Source organism: Protopterus annectens, chromosome 6.part1 (assembly GCF_019279795.1).
Source record: "Protopterus annectens isolate FY-2018-M chromosome 6.part1, PAN1.0, whole genome shotgun sequence".
Taxonomy (NCBI): Eukaryota; Metazoa; Chordata; order Ceratodontiformes; family Protopteridae; genus Protopterus; species Protopterus annectens.
This window is the reverse complement of record NC_056738.1, coordinates 463,718,701-463,737,282: the sequence shown is the minus strand read 5'-3', so window position 1 is coordinate 463,737,282 and position 18,582 is coordinate 463,718,701. Positions and strand designations below refer to the sequence as shown.

At 39.4% G+C, this 18,582-nt stretch overlaps 1 protein-coding gene across 1 annotated transcript in view; it reads right to left on the bottom strand.

The window, feature by feature from the left end:
- PACS1 (phosphofurin acidic cluster sorting protein 1) overlaps positions 1–18,582 on the bottom strand; it is a gene marked incomplete in the record, with an annotated part of 1,397,033 nt that overhangs the window by 1,073,611 nt on the left and 304,840 nt on the right. The window contains 1 exon segment of the mRNA XM_044075887.1: positions 1,546–1,633. Coding sequence (XP_043931822.1) covers positions 1,546–1,633 — 88 coding nt within the window.

Genomic DNA, 18,582 nt, shown 5'->3' with positions numbered 1-18,582 from the left:
TGTGATGTAAAATCTGAAGCAGCATAACTTTCTTGGTGAGACTTACTAATAATTAACATGAAAGCTAAGATCCAAGTAGCAATCATAATCATTACTCTCTAAGGAACAGGAACTACAAGTGAAAATCACACACTAATTTCAATATTTCACTTTAAGAGACTCAAAATAAAGAGTCATCTAGAATTTTAAATGCACTTCTGACTTTTGTGCACATAAAAATTGCCAACATAAAAATCATGATTATTACTCATGGAAACTTTTTTTTAAATACAAATTTGATTCCACTGTGCATAGTTACTGAAGTTTGACACATACAATTTATGAAAGGTGTTGCATTACAGCCCGTATTACACTGTAGCAAGTATTAACATCTTAGATGATATACTCATCACTCATCAGACCAATGATTGAGTACAATGCCCCATTCGGAATGTATCTGACCCGACACTTGCAGCAGCTGGAGAGGCCACAAAAGTTCCTCACCAAAAGGATAAAGGGTCTCAAACATCTGTCCTATGCTGCCCGACTGAAAGAACTCCAGCTCTATTCAGTAAACACATTGCTCAGAGGTGACCTTTGCCTAATACAAGGCCATGTCAAACCCAGATTTGATGAATATGCTTCACCTCAAAAAATCTAGATCCGCCAGAGCCACATATGGAGACTTAAAACCTCGACAGGCTATTAATAGGACATGCTGGAGGGATAGATTCATCACCCAAAGACTTCTATGCTGTGGAATAAAATCCCGGTATATGTGAGGCAGAGCATTCGCTGGCCTTGTTCAAGAGAAATCTTGACCAATGGATGGGAGATCGCAGATATACCCCAGGGATTACCTCAGTGTCACTGCTCAACAGAGGCACAGCAAAATAATGGGTATAGTTCCCCATACTAAAGGGGTGGCGTAAGCCACAAAACTATGGGCTAGGCTTGTAAATGCCCTCAGGCAGATAGCCTAGTATGAACCTATGAACCTATGAACCTATGAAAATAAAAAACAGCATTTTCTTCTTCAAACAACTTTTCCAAAGTGTACTTTACCAAAAATGCTGCTACTCAGAGTTATCTAATTACAATCATGAGTACAGAGTTATGTTATCTAATGCTATCTTTTTATTAAAAGACTAGTCAATAATTCGTTAAAAGAAAATAATGGTCTTGTGGCTTTATTGTCAAAAGAACCACATAAGCATATATTAAAAATAAACAAGGTATCAGTGCAAACAGAAATAGCACACTAAAAAAATCTTTGAACAGGAAAGTAAAGTTAACTCATATCTGTGGCCGCTGTTGCAGGAAACCAAAAGTTAAGTCCTACATAACAGGGTGCTTGTACATTTATCACAGGCAGGAGCTGCCCTGTCTTAATTCTGTTTCACTCGTTTGGATCTTCACTATATCATCAGTATTCTTAACACGTTAGATATATATGTGTCAGGGGAAACAATGACAAATGTCGACCTGTTAAATAGAAAATGGCCTGGAAGATCTACAAGTAAATGCATTCAAAATAAATGGAAGTACAAAAAATATAATACTTACCTGCAGCTTGACTGCAATTATGACAGAGTTCAGGTCCTTGTCAAGCTCCTTAAAGATTATAAGCCTTTTCAGGGTAAGATTAAATAACCTGCGAAAAGAAAAAAAACATTAGCTGTTTTAATACCAAATATTTAAAATATGAACATTTTCTGATGAGCACTTGCCTGCAAATGTTTCAAAGAAATGTTTGAGCCAATTTAGGTTTTCGTAATATTTGAATGCAAGGTAGTAGTAGAGCCACAGCGGCCACTGTTAACTGAACAGACTGCTTAATTTGGTACACTGAATTCAGTTAACTGAAATTCATCAGCTGCGAGTAGATGAATACACCTGCACATGTGCTCCTAGATTTCCTGGGATTCACAAATGTGGAGCCAGAAAAGAGCTACTTCGATGACATGTAATAGGTACACAATAAACTTGAGAAGAGAAGCTCCTGCAACTGCAAAGTGCAGGATTACTTATTTTCAACACATGATGCATTACTGGATGTTTTTTTTTTTTTTTTTTGTTAATCACTGTTGTTGTTTGGATACGAGGCTATAGTTATCACTGTCCTAACTGCATGCAGAACTACCAAACTTTGAAAGCTAGCAGCTCATTTGCTACAAGACCTCATGTTCCAGTCACATAATGCTAGCTGCAGGAAAAATACAGAAAAGAAAAATTACAAACAGCAGATGAGAAATCCTCTGCAGAAGGTTTCCAAAGTCAGATGAATTTAAAAGAAATAAGCATAACTTCAAGCAACATGTACAAATATAAGTCATTTGAACATTCCCCCAAAACAAAAAAGACAATAGTTTATTAAATGAATAATATCTATAATGAACCCAGGCAGAACTAGCCACACACACACACAGAGACAAAAGAAGAGTAACTCATGCATAATGGGATGGTTTAGAAAATCTGCTATCATTATGTGCACATACATGGAGAATGAAAATTGGCAGATGGTTTGAAATGCAAGTATTGGTATGAACAATGAAACAGAAGAATGCAGAGATGTACATACATATTACATATATTACATATGCACGCACATAGACATAATAAAATCCATGCATACATGCATGACGGTCAATGTACACGTACCTATAATACTAACATACCTGTGTATATGTATATGAAATATAAAGATATATACACACAAATACACTTTATATATATATGCATATATGTACAGCACTACTTACGCTATTATCAGCAATGCCCTTTTTTCACAGATTTCTACATCAGGTTGGGATGTCATGTCAGCTGTCTCCATCTCTCTCAATTCTATGCCACTCTCCTACATTCTTTGACAGTTATACCTGATTGTCACAGATCTGCTCTCACACAATCCATACATCTCTTTACCGGATACCCTCATTTCCTCTTGCCTTCTTCCTCAAATCTTCTTCACTAGCTTGTCTTCTACTTTCCTGCACATGCACCCAAACCACCATAACCTGTTATCTTTAACCTTCTCTGTGTTTGGGAATCTTCTCCGATGTCCTCATTTCATCTGTCACAGAGGTGCTTCCTCTCCATCACATCTAGCTTCTTCAACTGCTCTACCTTCTGAGGCTAGTTACTGTACCATACAGTAGTAATGGTTGCACCACTGTTTTGTACACCTTACTTTTAAGCTTCTTTGACATTCTTCTGTCACACACTACTCCTGATATTCTGTGCCAGTTAGCTGCAGCTCCTCTGATTCTAGCTTTGATCTCTTCATTCAGACCCCCCTTCTCCCTAACCATCCTTCCCAGATACCCAAAGCTGTTAACCTGTTCCACTGTTTTCCATTCTATCTCACTTTCCAGCTCCTCCCGACTTTCCTCATTTGCTGCCATGACAACTGTCTTATCTGTACTTAGTATCATTCAGTGTGCCTTCAGTTTTGCAATCCATTCCCCTATTCTTTGGGGATGTTCTTTTCCACCGTCTGCCTGTAATGCCACATTGCCTACATACAGAAACTTTGTTGATCTGTTCCCTCTGACCTGTTTCTTAATGTAGTCAATCTACCAGTATGAACAGTAGTGAGCTCAGAGTTGAACCCTGATACACACCCATTCCTACAGGGAACCCCTGTGTGACTATGAACACCGTTCATGCTCGTGAGTCATCTGAACCTTGTACATGACCTACACTAATTTTACTGTTTATATGATTTTGATTCATTGCATGACTGCCAAAATCAACTTTTTTGGGGACCTTCTCATATTTTTTCTCCAGGTCTAGGAATGTCCATTTAGAATGTTCAGAAAAAAATGCAGATGTGGAAACAATCTGTGTCATTGCATACATCAGGTTGGTTGCGCTGCATCCTGATCTAAATCCAAACTGCTTGTCTTGCTTTTTACTTTCAACTACTCTGCATATTCATCTATCAATCACTTTATCCAAACTGTCATGCAGTGTGACAGGAGTTTGATACCACTCTACTGCCCATTGTTGTGAATGTCCACTATTCTTAAACACTGGCACTAGTATGCTTATTCTCCACTCATCTGGGACACACTTTTCTATCCATACTGCTATGAGTATCTTCAGGAGCCATTTTTCCCCTAGCGCACAGAACATCTTGATCATATCTGCTGAGACGTCATATAGGACTGCTGCTTTCCTTGACTTCATTTTCCTTAGTGCTGTTCTTATTTCTTCTATGGTGGGCTCCTCCTCTTTTTTCATTATAGGCTTTATCTAGGGCAGTACAGTTTCTGTAGTGTTTTCTTCATTCAGAAGCTGTTGGAAGTACCCTTCAAACTGCCTTTGATGTCCTGTGGACTGATGAACAGGTTGTTGTTGGCAACAAAGGGTGGCTAATAACCATCTTCTTTATCCTTCTTTCTTTGCCTTGAAGACGGGCAATCTCTTTGTGCCATCTATGGAATAATTTTCCATAAGATGGTAGTGTGTCTTTGCTACTGCAACTGCCTCGTTTAGCCAACCAGTATTCCTTCTTACCTGATCCATCTTTTCTATCTCCAACTTTTTCCTGCACACCTTCTTTCTTTTGATGACTTTCTAGACTTCGGCATTCTACCACCAGCTTTGCTTGTGTACCTTACTTCCATAGCTGGCTTGGTCACGCATTGGTTCTATAGTCCTCACACAGACTGTTTTGAGGCACAGCCATTCTTTAACTCCACTTATATCCTTTTCTTCCTTAAGGGCTAGAGCTCTCACTATTTCCTTGAACTCTCATGTTTTCTCTCCAGTCAATTCCTGGGTCTTCAAATCTAGTTTATGTTGGTCATACAGCCTTCTCTAACCACTAATTGGAGCCAAATGTGACACCTAGTGGTTTATGCTGTGGGACTACTGTTTCACTAAGTATGACTCCGCAATCACACATTCTACCTCAGTGACCTTACCTTACTAAAATGAAGTCTACCAGAGTTGCATGTTGGTTACACTTGTATGTGATTTTGTGACAGTCCTCTTTCATGGGATTTTGTGACCATCTTTCTTGATGAACCATGTGTTGGCTACCCTCAAGCCATTTGTCAGACAGAAGTCTAGAATGGCTTCTCCTTCTTTATTACTGTTGTCCCTCCCATGTGGATCCAAGCAGTCCTCATATCCTGTTCTGTCTGTCCCATTATGTGCAATCAGCCCCCCCCCCATTATCAACACTAACTCATGTTGTCCTGCTTTATCTCATAGTTCGTGCAGCTGCTGCCTGAATGCACTCTTTCCCTCGCTATCACAACCCTGCTATGGGGTATACTTTGAGATTATGAATAGTGCCTTATCCTTACATGGATGTCAGATTGCCATGAGTGTCACTCATTCTGAGGACATTCCTCACTGTCTTCTGAAGACTCCCCCTCACCAAAATTCCCACAACATTTCTAGGCTGTCCTCCTCCTGAGCAGCACATTCTGGACAGCAAGCTAAGTGGCTTTGCTGCATTGTCCTTCCATCTTGTCTCCTGGACACACAGGATGTCCAGCTTCTTCCTTACTATCATGTCATCCACTTCCAAGCAGCATCCAGTCAGTGAACCTGTACCGAGTGTTGCAATACTTAGTTCATGTCTGGCAGTTGATTGTTTTCACATCTCCCTTTTACTGAACAGAGCTACCCCAGGTACTAACAGCTTAGTAGTTTTTGGACTTTTTTTACTTTTAGGAGGAGTTTGTTTGATGATCTTAGGGGACCTGGGGTTGGTATTAGGTTCAAACTAAGTTGGAGAGATCAGGGCAGTAATCAGGTTTGTGTATATGTGCAATGGTGAGTTGGTTGAGTTATAATGTTGGGAAGTTCAAGCCAGATGAAATGGTGGAGTGCAATACAGTGGTGGGATATGTGGGGCTGGTTAATGGCAAACTTGGCTATTTTGTTATAGCAGCTCTCAAGGTTGTTTAAGTTATTCTTATGCAGGTTGGTGAAGATTTGTGAGTAATAAAGGAGGGTGGAAAGCAGGTGGGATCTGGCTGCAGAAAGTCTGACACAGTCAGTTAAAAATGGTTCGGCTCTAAAGAGTGAGCCAAGTTTAATGTGAACATTTTTAGTTGTGATTGGTATATGTTGGTCGAATTTTAGGCATTCGTCAACTATTGCACCAAGGAATTTAAGTTTGACTGATTGGTTTGATTCTTGTACCACTGGGGAAGTACATGGAGAGAGAGGTTTTGTTATTTTTAGTTCCACTGTTGCTGAAGACCATAAGCTTAGTTTTACTGGGGTTGAGAATGAGTTGATGGTTGATTAGGCAATTTTCTACATCTTAGAGAGAATCTTGTGCTTTTACTTGTAGTTCTTGGAGTCAGGGAGGCAGAGCAGATAACAGAGGCGTCATCAGTGTATTGAATTGATGGTTCCTCCACCCAATTAGCCTCTAAGTTTATTAGAAAATATGACAGAGAAGGGGTCAGAGGATAGAGCCTTGGGGTACTCCCAGAAAGATGGGAGGGGGGGGGGACAGTTGGTTTTACCATCTAGTGGACTGCTGCCTGTTGGAAAGATAGCTTTATAACCAAGTAAGGGATGCTACACTGAAGTTATATGTTGCCAGTTTGTTGAGCAGTATTTGATGATATATCAAAACCTTTGGACATATCGACGAAGACAAATGCGACAAGTTTACCATGATTTTTGAGGTAGTTTACAGTGTTAGTGAAGCTAATGAGTGTGGTAGTAGTTGTTTCGCTCTGAATCCATGCTGCTAGCTGAATAAGAGTTATTTGCTAAAGAGATGCTCAAGTAGTTGCTAATGAATACATTTTTCTACAATTTTGGAAAGGGAGGAAAGAATAGATATTGGGCAGTAGTTTGAGAAGTATGTGGAGGGGTCACCTTTGTGTAGGGGAATACAGTGAGATTTTCCAGAGGAGAGGTATATATTTTTCAGAGATAGAGCGATTTATTAAGATAGGTATAAGATAAGAGATGAGGGGGTGGCTAGTTTTAGAAAATCACTGGGAAGCTGATCTGCAGCAAGAGTGCAGGGCATCAGTTTGTTTAATAGCCTTTTTTATATAGTTGATTTGAATGGGTTTGAATGAAAATGGAGTTAAGCTTGGTTCTGTAGAAGCGAGACTGAAAGGGGTAGTTTGGTGTCAAGATTTGCGAGGGAAGTTAAGGAACTGAAAGTGAGAATAAAACTGAGATGCTATGCAGTCAGAGGTATTTTTGTTGGTTGGAGCAGGGGTATAGGGTTTGCCAGGCCTGAGGAGATAGTTGATACTTTGCCAGAATTTTTGTGGATTATTTGACTACTTTTGTTGGCATGTTTGGAAGTAAGTTTATTTTAGTCATATTTAATTTGTTTTTTAGCTAGGTTTCTCAGCTGTTGGTATAAAATTAGGTTATCTTTGTTTTTGAATCTTTGGTATTGCGACCAAGCCCTGTCTCTCGAAGTGTTAGTTTAGTAACATTAGATAGCCAAGGGCATTGTTTGGTCCTGACATGGATTCTTCTAGTGGGAGCAAGTTTGTCAAGTAATTGGAAGAATGTTCTATTACAGTAATGAACAGCATGGTCTAATTGGAGGGCTTTTAATGGTGACCAGTCACATCGCTGTAGCAATGTGCTGAAAATGGTGTGTGTGTGTGTGGGGGGGGGGGTTCGTTTACTTCAGATGCTCTTAAACATGATGTTATTGGTTGTTTGAAGCCGTTTTCTAAGTAGAAAGGTGGGTGAGTGGTCACTGTGTCTGGATGGCAGCCAGCTTGACAACTTAGATTAGGTCTGTTTGTAAATATCCAATCTAAAACTGATTCTTTTTTAGTGTGTTTATCAATACGTGTGGAAGAGTTAATAGCTTGAGAGAAACTGTACAGGTTAATAAAGTTGGAAGGGCTTTTAGAGGAGTAGGAAAGCCAGTCTAAGTTGAAGTCTCCCAGTATTACTGTTTCATGACTAAAATAAGAGGAAGCCCAGGAGAGTAGGTGCTCAATGATAGGGAGATTGTATCCAGGGGGTATACAGGTAGTGAAGATGATTAAAGATCTGTGGGCGTTGATTGCATGAGAGGTGTTTGAACACTTATTGGAGAGTCCGTGACAAGGGATTTCGGTGTTGATTGCTAGCTGAATGGTTATTTTGCAGTTGGGCATGTCCAGGGGAGGGCTGGGCAGTTGGACAAGTTGGAAGGAGTTTTTAAACATGATAGCAACACCCCCCCAAGTTTGTTCAGTCTATCTTGTCTAATAATGCTATAGCCTTTGGTTACAATCTGTTTGTCTTTGATATGGTATTTTAACCAAGTCTCAGTTATAACTGCTATGTCTGAAGAGTAAAGGGTGAGGGAAGTGTGGAAGTCTGTCATTTTGTTAGCAATGCTTCTGAGATTAGGGTTGGTTAAGAAGGAGGTCAGGGTTTCTGGATTTGGGAAGTGTGTTTTTTAGAGGTTTTGATTTGGAAAGTTGGCAGTAGGTGAAGGGGGAGACTGTGAGCAGGCAGTGACAATTTGCACGGGGCCTGGGTTAGGATGAATGTCTGCCTGCAGTTTGATGCGAGTGAGAGAGTGAAGTAGGATGTATTTGATTTTAGTTAAAAGTCTGTGATATTTATAAGTAGAGTGCAGGGGGCTTTGTGTTTCAATATATTTCTAAACATAGATTTGGGAGTTAGACCTGAAGAAGAGCTGTGCTAAGACTGGAAAATTTGTGTAGGAGTGATGGTGGATAGGGTGTGTAGGAAGTGTGGAGGAATGATAATTAGTTAAGTGGTATGTGTGGTAGGATGTAAAATAAGTTAGAAAGAGGAGAGAAAGGGTAATGTAGTACCAATAGAGGTTAAATAGGTCAAAGTGAAGCTAAGCTAGTTGAACTTAATTGTAAAATGTGAATCTGAGAAGTTGTGTGGGAGAGAGAAGAATGGAACTATGTGTATGAGGGGAGATGTATGGGTTGTCTGTGAGTAGATTATATGGGGGGATAGTGGATAAAGTTGCATTAAGTTGACGAAGTAAAAGCAAGAGGACTGGTGGTTGTAGCGTGAAGGGGAGGTCTGTAATTGGTTGATGGTTGACAGGGAGTGGTTTGGATCTATATAAATTACAGGAAAGGGAGGGTGGTTGAGAAAGGGGGGCAGGGTAGGGGAGCGGAGGGAGCCTGAGCATAGCGAGGGCGAATGGAGTGGGTTGAAACCAAGTGCACAACTTTTATTTATTTATTTGAGATTTGTTTACCAGGAAAGTCTGACTTGGAATGAAGCCAATTTTCAGCAGAGGCCTGGGGAAAAATGCTCCAGATACATGTCTTTGTAACATGGGAGGAAACTGGAGCACCCGGTGGAAACCACACGAACGCAGGGAGGACATGTAGACTCTTGCACAGAAGGTACCCTGGCCAAGAATTGAACCAGAAAACCACTTGCTGCGTGATGACAATGCAACTGCTGCACCACTGCACCACCCAATGTCCAATGCACAATGTTTACAACAAAAACAAGTAATCAGTTTAGTTATTGTCAGTCTAAGTTCTATTGCATGGCTGTGTAAAGAGGCAATTTTCAGAAGAAAGTTTGCAGTCCTGTAGACAATTCGGGATAGGGGTGCACTTTACAGGAACAGAATCAAAAAAGCTAAGTAGTTAACTCAGAGAACAAGAAAGACTCAAAATGTAATAATTGCTAGTGGAATGGTTCAGGTGTTAGCAGGGGGCAAAGAATGTCACATCCCCAGTCAGTGTGCACGCTGAGAACTATACAGTAAAGTTACAGCTTACATATATTAATTGGCTAGGAGTAAAGACATACAAAAGTGAATGGATGATCGTCCTGGTTGATTCCACAGCTCTGGCTTGGTAAGTATGTTAACTTTGTCAGGAGTGCAGAATATCCACAGGGAAATTCTTGATGAAGAGCTAATTCCCTGTTAAATGGGGGAGGTAACACGTGGTTTAAAATTGAATGGCTCGGTAAGTATGTTAACTTTGGCAGGGAGTGCGGAAAACTAACACGATGTACTGTACTTATCAAATTAACACACAAAGGTAACATGTACAAAGGAGTTCTAGTAAATGTATTTTATCAGTCTTATTTATTCCAACAAAAAATCATTCAAGGAAGAATTAGTTCCCGAACTGTGGAAGGAAGCTATAATAGTTCCTATTTCGAACAGTAAACCAGGATATATGACAGAAAACAATCAACCTATTAGTTTGACTTGCATATTAGGTAAGTACTTTGAGAGGATACTATGGCTTTCCTGTAAGCAAGTGCTGGACTTTAGCTACAATACACATCAACATGGAGTCCTTTCAGAGAGATCATATATCATAATTTGATAAGTTTTTATGAGCAGATTGTTAGCTTACTGGATAACTCACTAGCCAATGGTGCTGTGTTTTTGGATCTGGTTAAGACTTCTGACTCCATCTCCCATGAAAGAGTTATAAGGACTTTAATGAGAACTGATAACTTTGGCTGTGTAGCTAAATGGATATCACAAGATTACTGGGTAGAATCTACAGAGTAAAAATTAAAAACTCCTACTCCAAATACAGATTAATGGCCAGGGAGTGCCTCCAGTCTCAGTCTTGGGGCCACTATTATATAGCCTAGAATCAGATCCAGAGGTTATACTATACCATTTTCTCTAACCCCTCCCACCAGTGTGAAGAAAATCACACTTCTGATGTCAGAATGTCCAAAATCTAACTCTGTACAGTTAAGTTTCACAATGATATTACGATAGGGTGGGGAATAACTATTACTAGTGATTGGTATGCTTTGTAATCTGAACTTGGATAACCTATATGAATGGTTAACAACCAAAGGTATGGGCTCTAACAATGGAAAATGTACCAGTTTACATTTTGGGCATAATAATTATCAATAACCTTATGCCCAGGACAATCAGATTTGTGTTCATTCTGAGGAAATGACAGATTTGGGTATCATGGAAGATTGGAAGATATGAATCTTACCTATGAAGTTAATGTGACAAACATTATTGTCCTTTGATGTTTCTCAAGTAGAGATGGTCGGGGTGTTACAAAAGATCTACTTAACAAGTAAAATGCCTATTACTAAATATGGGGGGCGTTTATGTGCATTAAATGTTTTGCAACTGAAAAAGTTGGAATGGATTCACAAAACCTTTACCAGTCAGACAGATGGCTATCATAACCTATCCTATAAAGAAATACTGATTTATTTATCTTTATATTCTTTGGCTCACTGTTTTCTTTTCTTTTTTTTAAGAAGTCACATTATTATGATATACAGATGACTTAAGGACAGATAATTGGCTGCCATTTTAGATATTAATTTTATTGATTATGTTATTGATACAAGAAATAAACGTTTAGATATAAGAATTCACATTTCCAATTCAAAGCTAAAGAGAACTTTCTTTCATATTCGGGCAGGAAGGATGTGGAATTCATTACCTAGACATGCAAGGCTGACAAATGATTTATCAATATTTAAATTGGTATTCGATTATAGAATTTTAGAAAACCAGTTTTCTCCAGTAATGGCTATTAGCAAACATTACATTGGCTAATGTAGGCCCCAAGTTTGTTAGTTTATTCACAAACAATTTAATAATTACATTTTCATTAATAAATGTAACAAACAGTTTTATAAATCATATTCTACTTGCTGGCATTTCTAAGTCTGCAAAACAAAATATGTTGGTGGCCTTTTCAGGATTCGAATTGCTATTTAGAAATATGCAAAGCAAATAGCATTCTTCCGAGACTGTCAGCCTTGTGCCAGGATAGTCAGACTAACAGTGCTCCCTAACTGGATTATGTGGGTGAAAAGCTAATGAATTAAACAACATCTTAAGAGGTCAAAGCTAGAATCAGAGGGGTTGCAGCCAAATGGCATAGTGTGTCAGGTGTAGTCTATGACAGAAGAATACCAAAGAGGCTGAAAAGTAAGGTGTGCACGACAGTGGTGCGACCAGTACTACTGTATGGTATAGAAACCTGGGCAGTAAAGGCAGAACAGCTGAAGAAGCTTGAGGAGATAGAAATGAAGTGCCTGAGAATGGTGATAGGATGTACACTGTGGGACAGACCATGAAATGAGGACATAAAAGCAGAAGCCAAAGTAGCACCAATTGCAGAAAAGATGGTTTGGACATGTGCAGAAAAGCAGAAGACAATCTGGTGAGGAAGATTTGGGACAGACTGGAAGAAAGTAAGAAGAACAGAGAACATCCAAAGAGGTGGATGCTTTGTGTGAAAGAAAATCTGTAACAGTCAGGCATGAGTGCTGAAGAAGGCAGAAATGTGGCACAAAATCAAGAGAGTTGGCGTCATTTAACACGATACCCCAACCCCATGTAGAAAAAAAAATGAGAAGAGGGGGCTGATGACAATGATGATGACAGTATATTTAAGTGTTGCATTAGAAATTGGGTGTCCTGCAATATGAAATGACAGTTCACTTCTGAGTTGCATCTTTTTTGCCTCAGTCTGTCCATGACCATCAAAATCATTTGTTCCTCAATGCTCCTGGCAATATAACTGGTTCTTTCTTCTTACAACTTATAACAGCCATCATCCTGAGAGACGTTAAGACAGTTTTCCCATGGATTTTGACAGGCAACGTGCAGCATCAGTCTGCAATAAGCTGCTGCAAAAGCATCTTTTACATAAATATGCTAACTGGCCAGACTGCATACACCCATCGATCAGGCTCACACCTGACTAACTGTACAGTGGAGACAAGGACTGCACTTCCCTCATGCGGTACTTGTATGCAGAGATTTAACCCAACACCTTTCCCCATGGATGAAGACATTGGCCTCAGAATCATTCACATTCCTCTCCCAAAATACCCAAGCTGATTAATGAGCAGCTGTTGTCAGGGATGCAGCCAGCAATCCATCACTCCACAACATGGATAAAGTCTGATGGACGACAGATTTGATCCATGCAATGAACCACACTTTAATTGTACACAACATTCATTTGCGGGAAATGCACAGATAAGTACATAAGGCTTACTCACTTGAAAAGTAGCTGCAAAGCTGAAATGTTGATTTGCTGCTACAGTTAGCCTCATCAGGAGACTGCGGCTGGAACTGGTGTTAACAGAAGAGGAAGTGGTCGTGTTAGGTTTACTAAACATTTGCCTTATAACCTTAAGGTGACCATAATACTGATGTTGAACTAAACAATTACACTGCACAAACTGTTGTCTAAATCTTGGGCTGATTAAGAAAAAAGTTTGCTGTAAGCATTTTAGGAGGTAAGTTTAAGGGGGCATGCTATGTTGCAATCCATAAAATAAATGCTGAGTCTATACTGGTTGTCTCATATTATCCAGAAATGCCATCAGTCAGTGATGAGTCATGAGGCAGGTAGCTCTGAAGTTAGCAGTTCACAACCAAGGACCACAGCATACAGTAATGTGCAGTTAGGGTCCTGTTGTAGTGACACCTAACTACCCTATGCATCTACAGCATAGGTCTGCAGCCCACCCAGATGCTATAAGTGGCAAGTAGCGGTAACATTTTAGTAGACTTCATATTCACACTGATTACTGGAGCACAATGGCAATGCAACATAGGTGGCACAGAAAAACAAATGAAGCCCACCAAACGTGGATGACTTGCAAATGGAAATTATGCATCACTAGCAGCTATACACTTCTCAGTGAAGTCTCTGACTTTGCTGAATGGTTAAAGTAGCTATGTCCATGGCAACCTATAACTACTGTACACCATTACAGAATTACCACCATTTTTAAAAAGTTTTATTAAATGTTTTCCAGCCTATACTATGTACTTACAATTTTGTTGATTATACAGGCCACAGTGGTGCAGCACTTAGTGTTGTCACCTCACAGCAAGAGGTTCTATGGTTCGATTCTCAGCCGGAGCACCTTCTGTGTAGAGTCTCCATGTCCTCCCTGCAGTCAAGTGAGTTTTAACGACATGCATGTACGTGTGTGTGTATGTGTGTGCCTTCTGTGAAGGCTGGGTGGCAACTCGACACCATAAAAACACCACTGCCAACCAATCTGCGGACTGTTGAGCTGCTATGGCGACCCCTAAACAGAGAAAAGCCGAAAGACATTGCTTTAGTTTCCATAAAGGTTTATATTTTGTTAAATTCTGTTACCTTCACTGTAGTTCTTTTCAGCATTTTGTCAAGTAATCTATTAATACTGAGGGTTTATGACTAGATTATGTTCTATGGACAGAGTAATAGCTGGTTCAGGTGTAGGACAGGTAAGGGAGTCACGCACACCTGCTTGAGGACAAAAAGGTTAAGCCCAAGTGACCAGACATAACATCTGTGACTAACACTTGCATTCACCAATTACACCACTGATTTAATGGTAATGCTATCTGCACTGCAACCTCCGGCCATAAATGGATATATTTTTACAAATGCCCAAGTATAACCATCAGTAATGAGAGCTGTTACGAAAACAAAATGAAGGCCAGTTAATAACTAAGCTTTATGCAGTGTTCTGCGTAGTCATGGAAATCAGAATTGTTGAAATTACATTGTTATTAAGGCTTATAAAAGCAACCCCTACTGCAGTCTGAACTTTGAGATAAAAACAAAATTTGAACAGCACCTCTTCAGTGCAGAGATATCCTCAATGTATAGTGAATATACTGGTAAACTGACTGAAATTGCCGGAGGGGTACTCACAAGGTTATTTCAACTGCCCTGCAATGTATGTGATCCACTTTCAATGAGGAATAGAATTCGTGAGAAGCGCAGACAAGAAAATGAAGTGGTTAAAATGGAAACTGCTAACAAATAGTTTCTTAAAACAGTCATTTGTTTCTCAGTCTTTGACAACTCTTTTGAGATAGCAGAGAATCAGTCTTATTGATGTTTCACTGTAGAGGTTTGAAGTTTATTATTTTAACTATACCACTTATCCAGTGAAAGACTGGAGTGGCTGTTTATTTTCATGACTATATGACATTTTGAGTGCTGTGCAACAAAGTCTGGACTTAACTGTAGGTTATGCAGATTTAACCTTGAACATAAACAGAATGGTTGGATTTACTTATCCCTGTCATGCAACAAAGTCTGGACTTAACTGTAGGTTATGCAGATTTAACCTTGAACATAAACAGAATGGTTGGATTTACTTATCCCTGTCACCTTTAAGAGTACACATGACACCAACTGACATTCAACGACCTTTATTAATTACAAATATAACTTTATTACATCTTTTCAAATATTATATCCGCGATGGTGCAGCGGTAGCGTTGTTGCCTCACAGCAAGAGGTTCTCCCGTTCGATTCTCTGGAGTGCAGGGAGTGCCTTGTGTGTGGAGTCTGCATGTCCTCCCCACGGTTGGGTGGGCCTTTGAAAGACATGCGTAAATGGGCGTGCCTTCGTTGAAGGTTGAACGTTGAGCTGGCACCTCGGCGTTCGTGAAAATCTACTGCCAGTCATGAGCGGACCGGAATTCCGTTGTGGTGACCCCTAACTGGGAAAAGCCGAAAGACAAACAACAACAACATCTTTTCAAATATTATTTATAACACAATAACCTTGTAACCACACTTATAATATACATCAGGGTAGTGCACCCCGCTCACCCTGCCCAAATAAGCAGCATCCAGTTCACGGCAAAATGTAATTCTTCCCATCAGTTACACTCCTATAAAACTCTTAAGTCCAACCATACATCGACCTCAATTCCTCTACAGTCCCCTCACAAATTAACCCTTACCATCCCAACTAAACAAGCCTATCTTTATACCATAACCCTAAATCACTTCCTTAAAAAGACACCCACCCCCACCCCATTTAACTCTATATACCTTTGCCAAAGATGTCCGTGGACAAATTGGTTAGTTCCTAAACCTCATTTGTGGTGTGGGTTATGTAAAATGTACTCAACTGCCGCACTCAGACCACAAGGGTGAAGCCCAAGTGGTCCAATAAAAGCATAGTAGAGTAAACACTGTACAATCCATACTTCTGCTACTGATTACTGCTATTACACTTTTGCACTACAGTTTTTGTTTTACTTTTTGCTTTTTGTACATTTGGCAAATTTAGACATTTTAGTTAGCAAGTATGAGTGCAAGAGACAGAGTGTGTGTGTGTGTGTGTGTGTGTGTGTGTGTGTGTGTGTGTGTGTGTGTGTGTGTGTGTGTGTGTGTGTGAGAGAGAGAGAGAGAGAGAGAGAGAGAGAGAGAGAGAGAGAGAGTGTGTGTGTGTGTGTGTGTGTGTGTGTGTGTGTGTGTGTGTGTGTGTGTGTGTGTGAGATACAGAGAGAGGGAGAGGTATGGGATATTGCTCAAGTGATAATTCCCCCTATATATTACTGATAAACAGCACTGCATTTCCTTCTATTTTAACTAGATTGTTTTTAGTAATATTTGTATAAGCTCACTTACTTGCATAATATAAGTTGTGTAATACAAACATGCACCTCATACTGCCTTCAAAAGCACATTTTGGGAGTTTAGCATTACTGCCTTCAGCTTTGTTATGTTAACAAATAAACAGTAAACTGAGTTTTCCTGTATTTATTGCGAGACAGTGGGGAGTGTCTGAAGATGAAGCAGGCAATTAAAAGCAAAATGTTTTTAAAGAGCATGCGTAATATTCAATTTCCCCAAACAGTACACTTTCTGATCGTCCTTTTACCCAACAGACTGTATTTTCTTTTTATAATACTTCTAGTTTTTACTATATAAATATTCCTGTAAGAAACACTTGGGGACATTTAACATTTTATCATTTGTCTGTGCCTGTACACACATTTGTTCTAAGAACTGCTGTGCAGTACTTCTACCAGTAGTGTAAGAAAAGCGGTTTTTATTTTGCAATGGATGTTAAACAGTATATATGTAGGGAGGCTTTTTTTTCCTTTGTTTTAAGATTTGTGGCTTTATTTGACTTTTGCCTTTTCCTACCAAAACTTTTTTTAAAAGGTACTTTTTGCAATATCATGACAAGTTACTTCACTGTTCAAATCTAGACTTGGCTGCTGACTGACTCACTCATGTGATCCATAGTGTAAGTAACAATACCTTCTAAAATCTCATATAACGTCACAAGGGATTAAGTTATCAAACCAGTTGGGAATAAATCCAACCTTAATTCTCAATAGTGCAATGTACTAACACTACAATTTTACTTTGTGTGCTAATTTAAATTTTCCCCTAAGCATTTTAAGGGCTGACCATAAACAGTTCTATCATTGTTCAACAATATCATAACTTGGTCTGAACAGACAAAGTATATAGTTTTTTAGTAAATATAAATGCATCCTTTTTCATGTTTTACAAGTACAACATACAATTTCAATTAACTATCGCTTAAACAAGACTACAGAGGAATGGAGGAGCAAATATAAACAGAGTACCTGAGCAAACATCACTTCTGAAACAAAAGTTCAGTCAAAAAATTCATACACAGACACTACAAAATATATCAAGGACCCAAGTTAATTCATATAAATACCTGGACCAAATAAACAATGAATTAAGGTTAAAATATACATATAAAGCCTGATACTTATTTATACATTTACATCTGATCACTCCTATAATAAGTACAAATAAAAAGGGAAAGTCATAAGAACTGGGAACCATACACCCATATTCACAGACATCCAGGTTGCTATGCAGTTTCTGAATGGACAGACTGAGCAGCCAGAACAATTCCCAAAGTTTTCCTCTATCATGATCCTGAAGACTGATGAAAAAGAAAAAAAAAATACACAGTGTGCATAAACCTAACATATCAACTAGTAAAACTGCTACAAAACACCCTGGACTGTTAGACATCACTGTTACGAATATACTGCTGCGTAATAAAATGTGCAAATGCTTCTTAATTACCTTAATTGCTTTGTTGTTTAATGGCACATACTGTGCAATACAATGAACATTCTTCAGCTGATTCACTATATTATTAAAAACCTCTGTCTGCTCAGGAACATATCATTTGGACAAATGCATTTCTGCAAAAAAGAGCGGTGAGAGCTGTTCACGGAAACAACTTTCAATGACAGAGGAGTTTGCTTTTTACCTCCACTTTTGTGTGACATTGTAATTGGTATATATGAGCCTGTGGTACAACTGGGGGTTTCCACTTGGGGGATGCAGGGCTTGCCCCTACAAAAAATTTGTTGCAACGTTTACTAAACATAGTTTTGATAATGTTTCTGTTCGGTTAAATTACTTTTGGCAAATCAACATTAATCTGTCTGCTCATGTAGGTCTAATTCAACATAGGGAAGTTGCAAGGAACCTTTTATCTTGTTTTTTTTTTATGTTGGTACCCCCTCTCCGCAGAGCCCCTCCTAACCACCACACAAACCAATTCACTTTCATGGGTGAGAGTCCATCAAACAACTCATTCTCCTAATTTGAGTGCTGAGTGAGCAGGAAGTATGGCGCAATCATCCATAAAGGATGGAGAGTTTTTATTCCCCCAGACACTATGTTCTCCAATCATACCTTTAAGTGTCAAAACATACATATGTCTCCCCATGTATACATTTCAATTGGTCTTGTTCCCCCCCAGGCAGCAGCCCCCCCCCCCCCAAGGGAACTTCAATATTCACTAGAGACTCGGGCATGGAAAGTGTTCCCAGACACATGGTCCCCACTCTTGCCAAGACACAGGCAATCA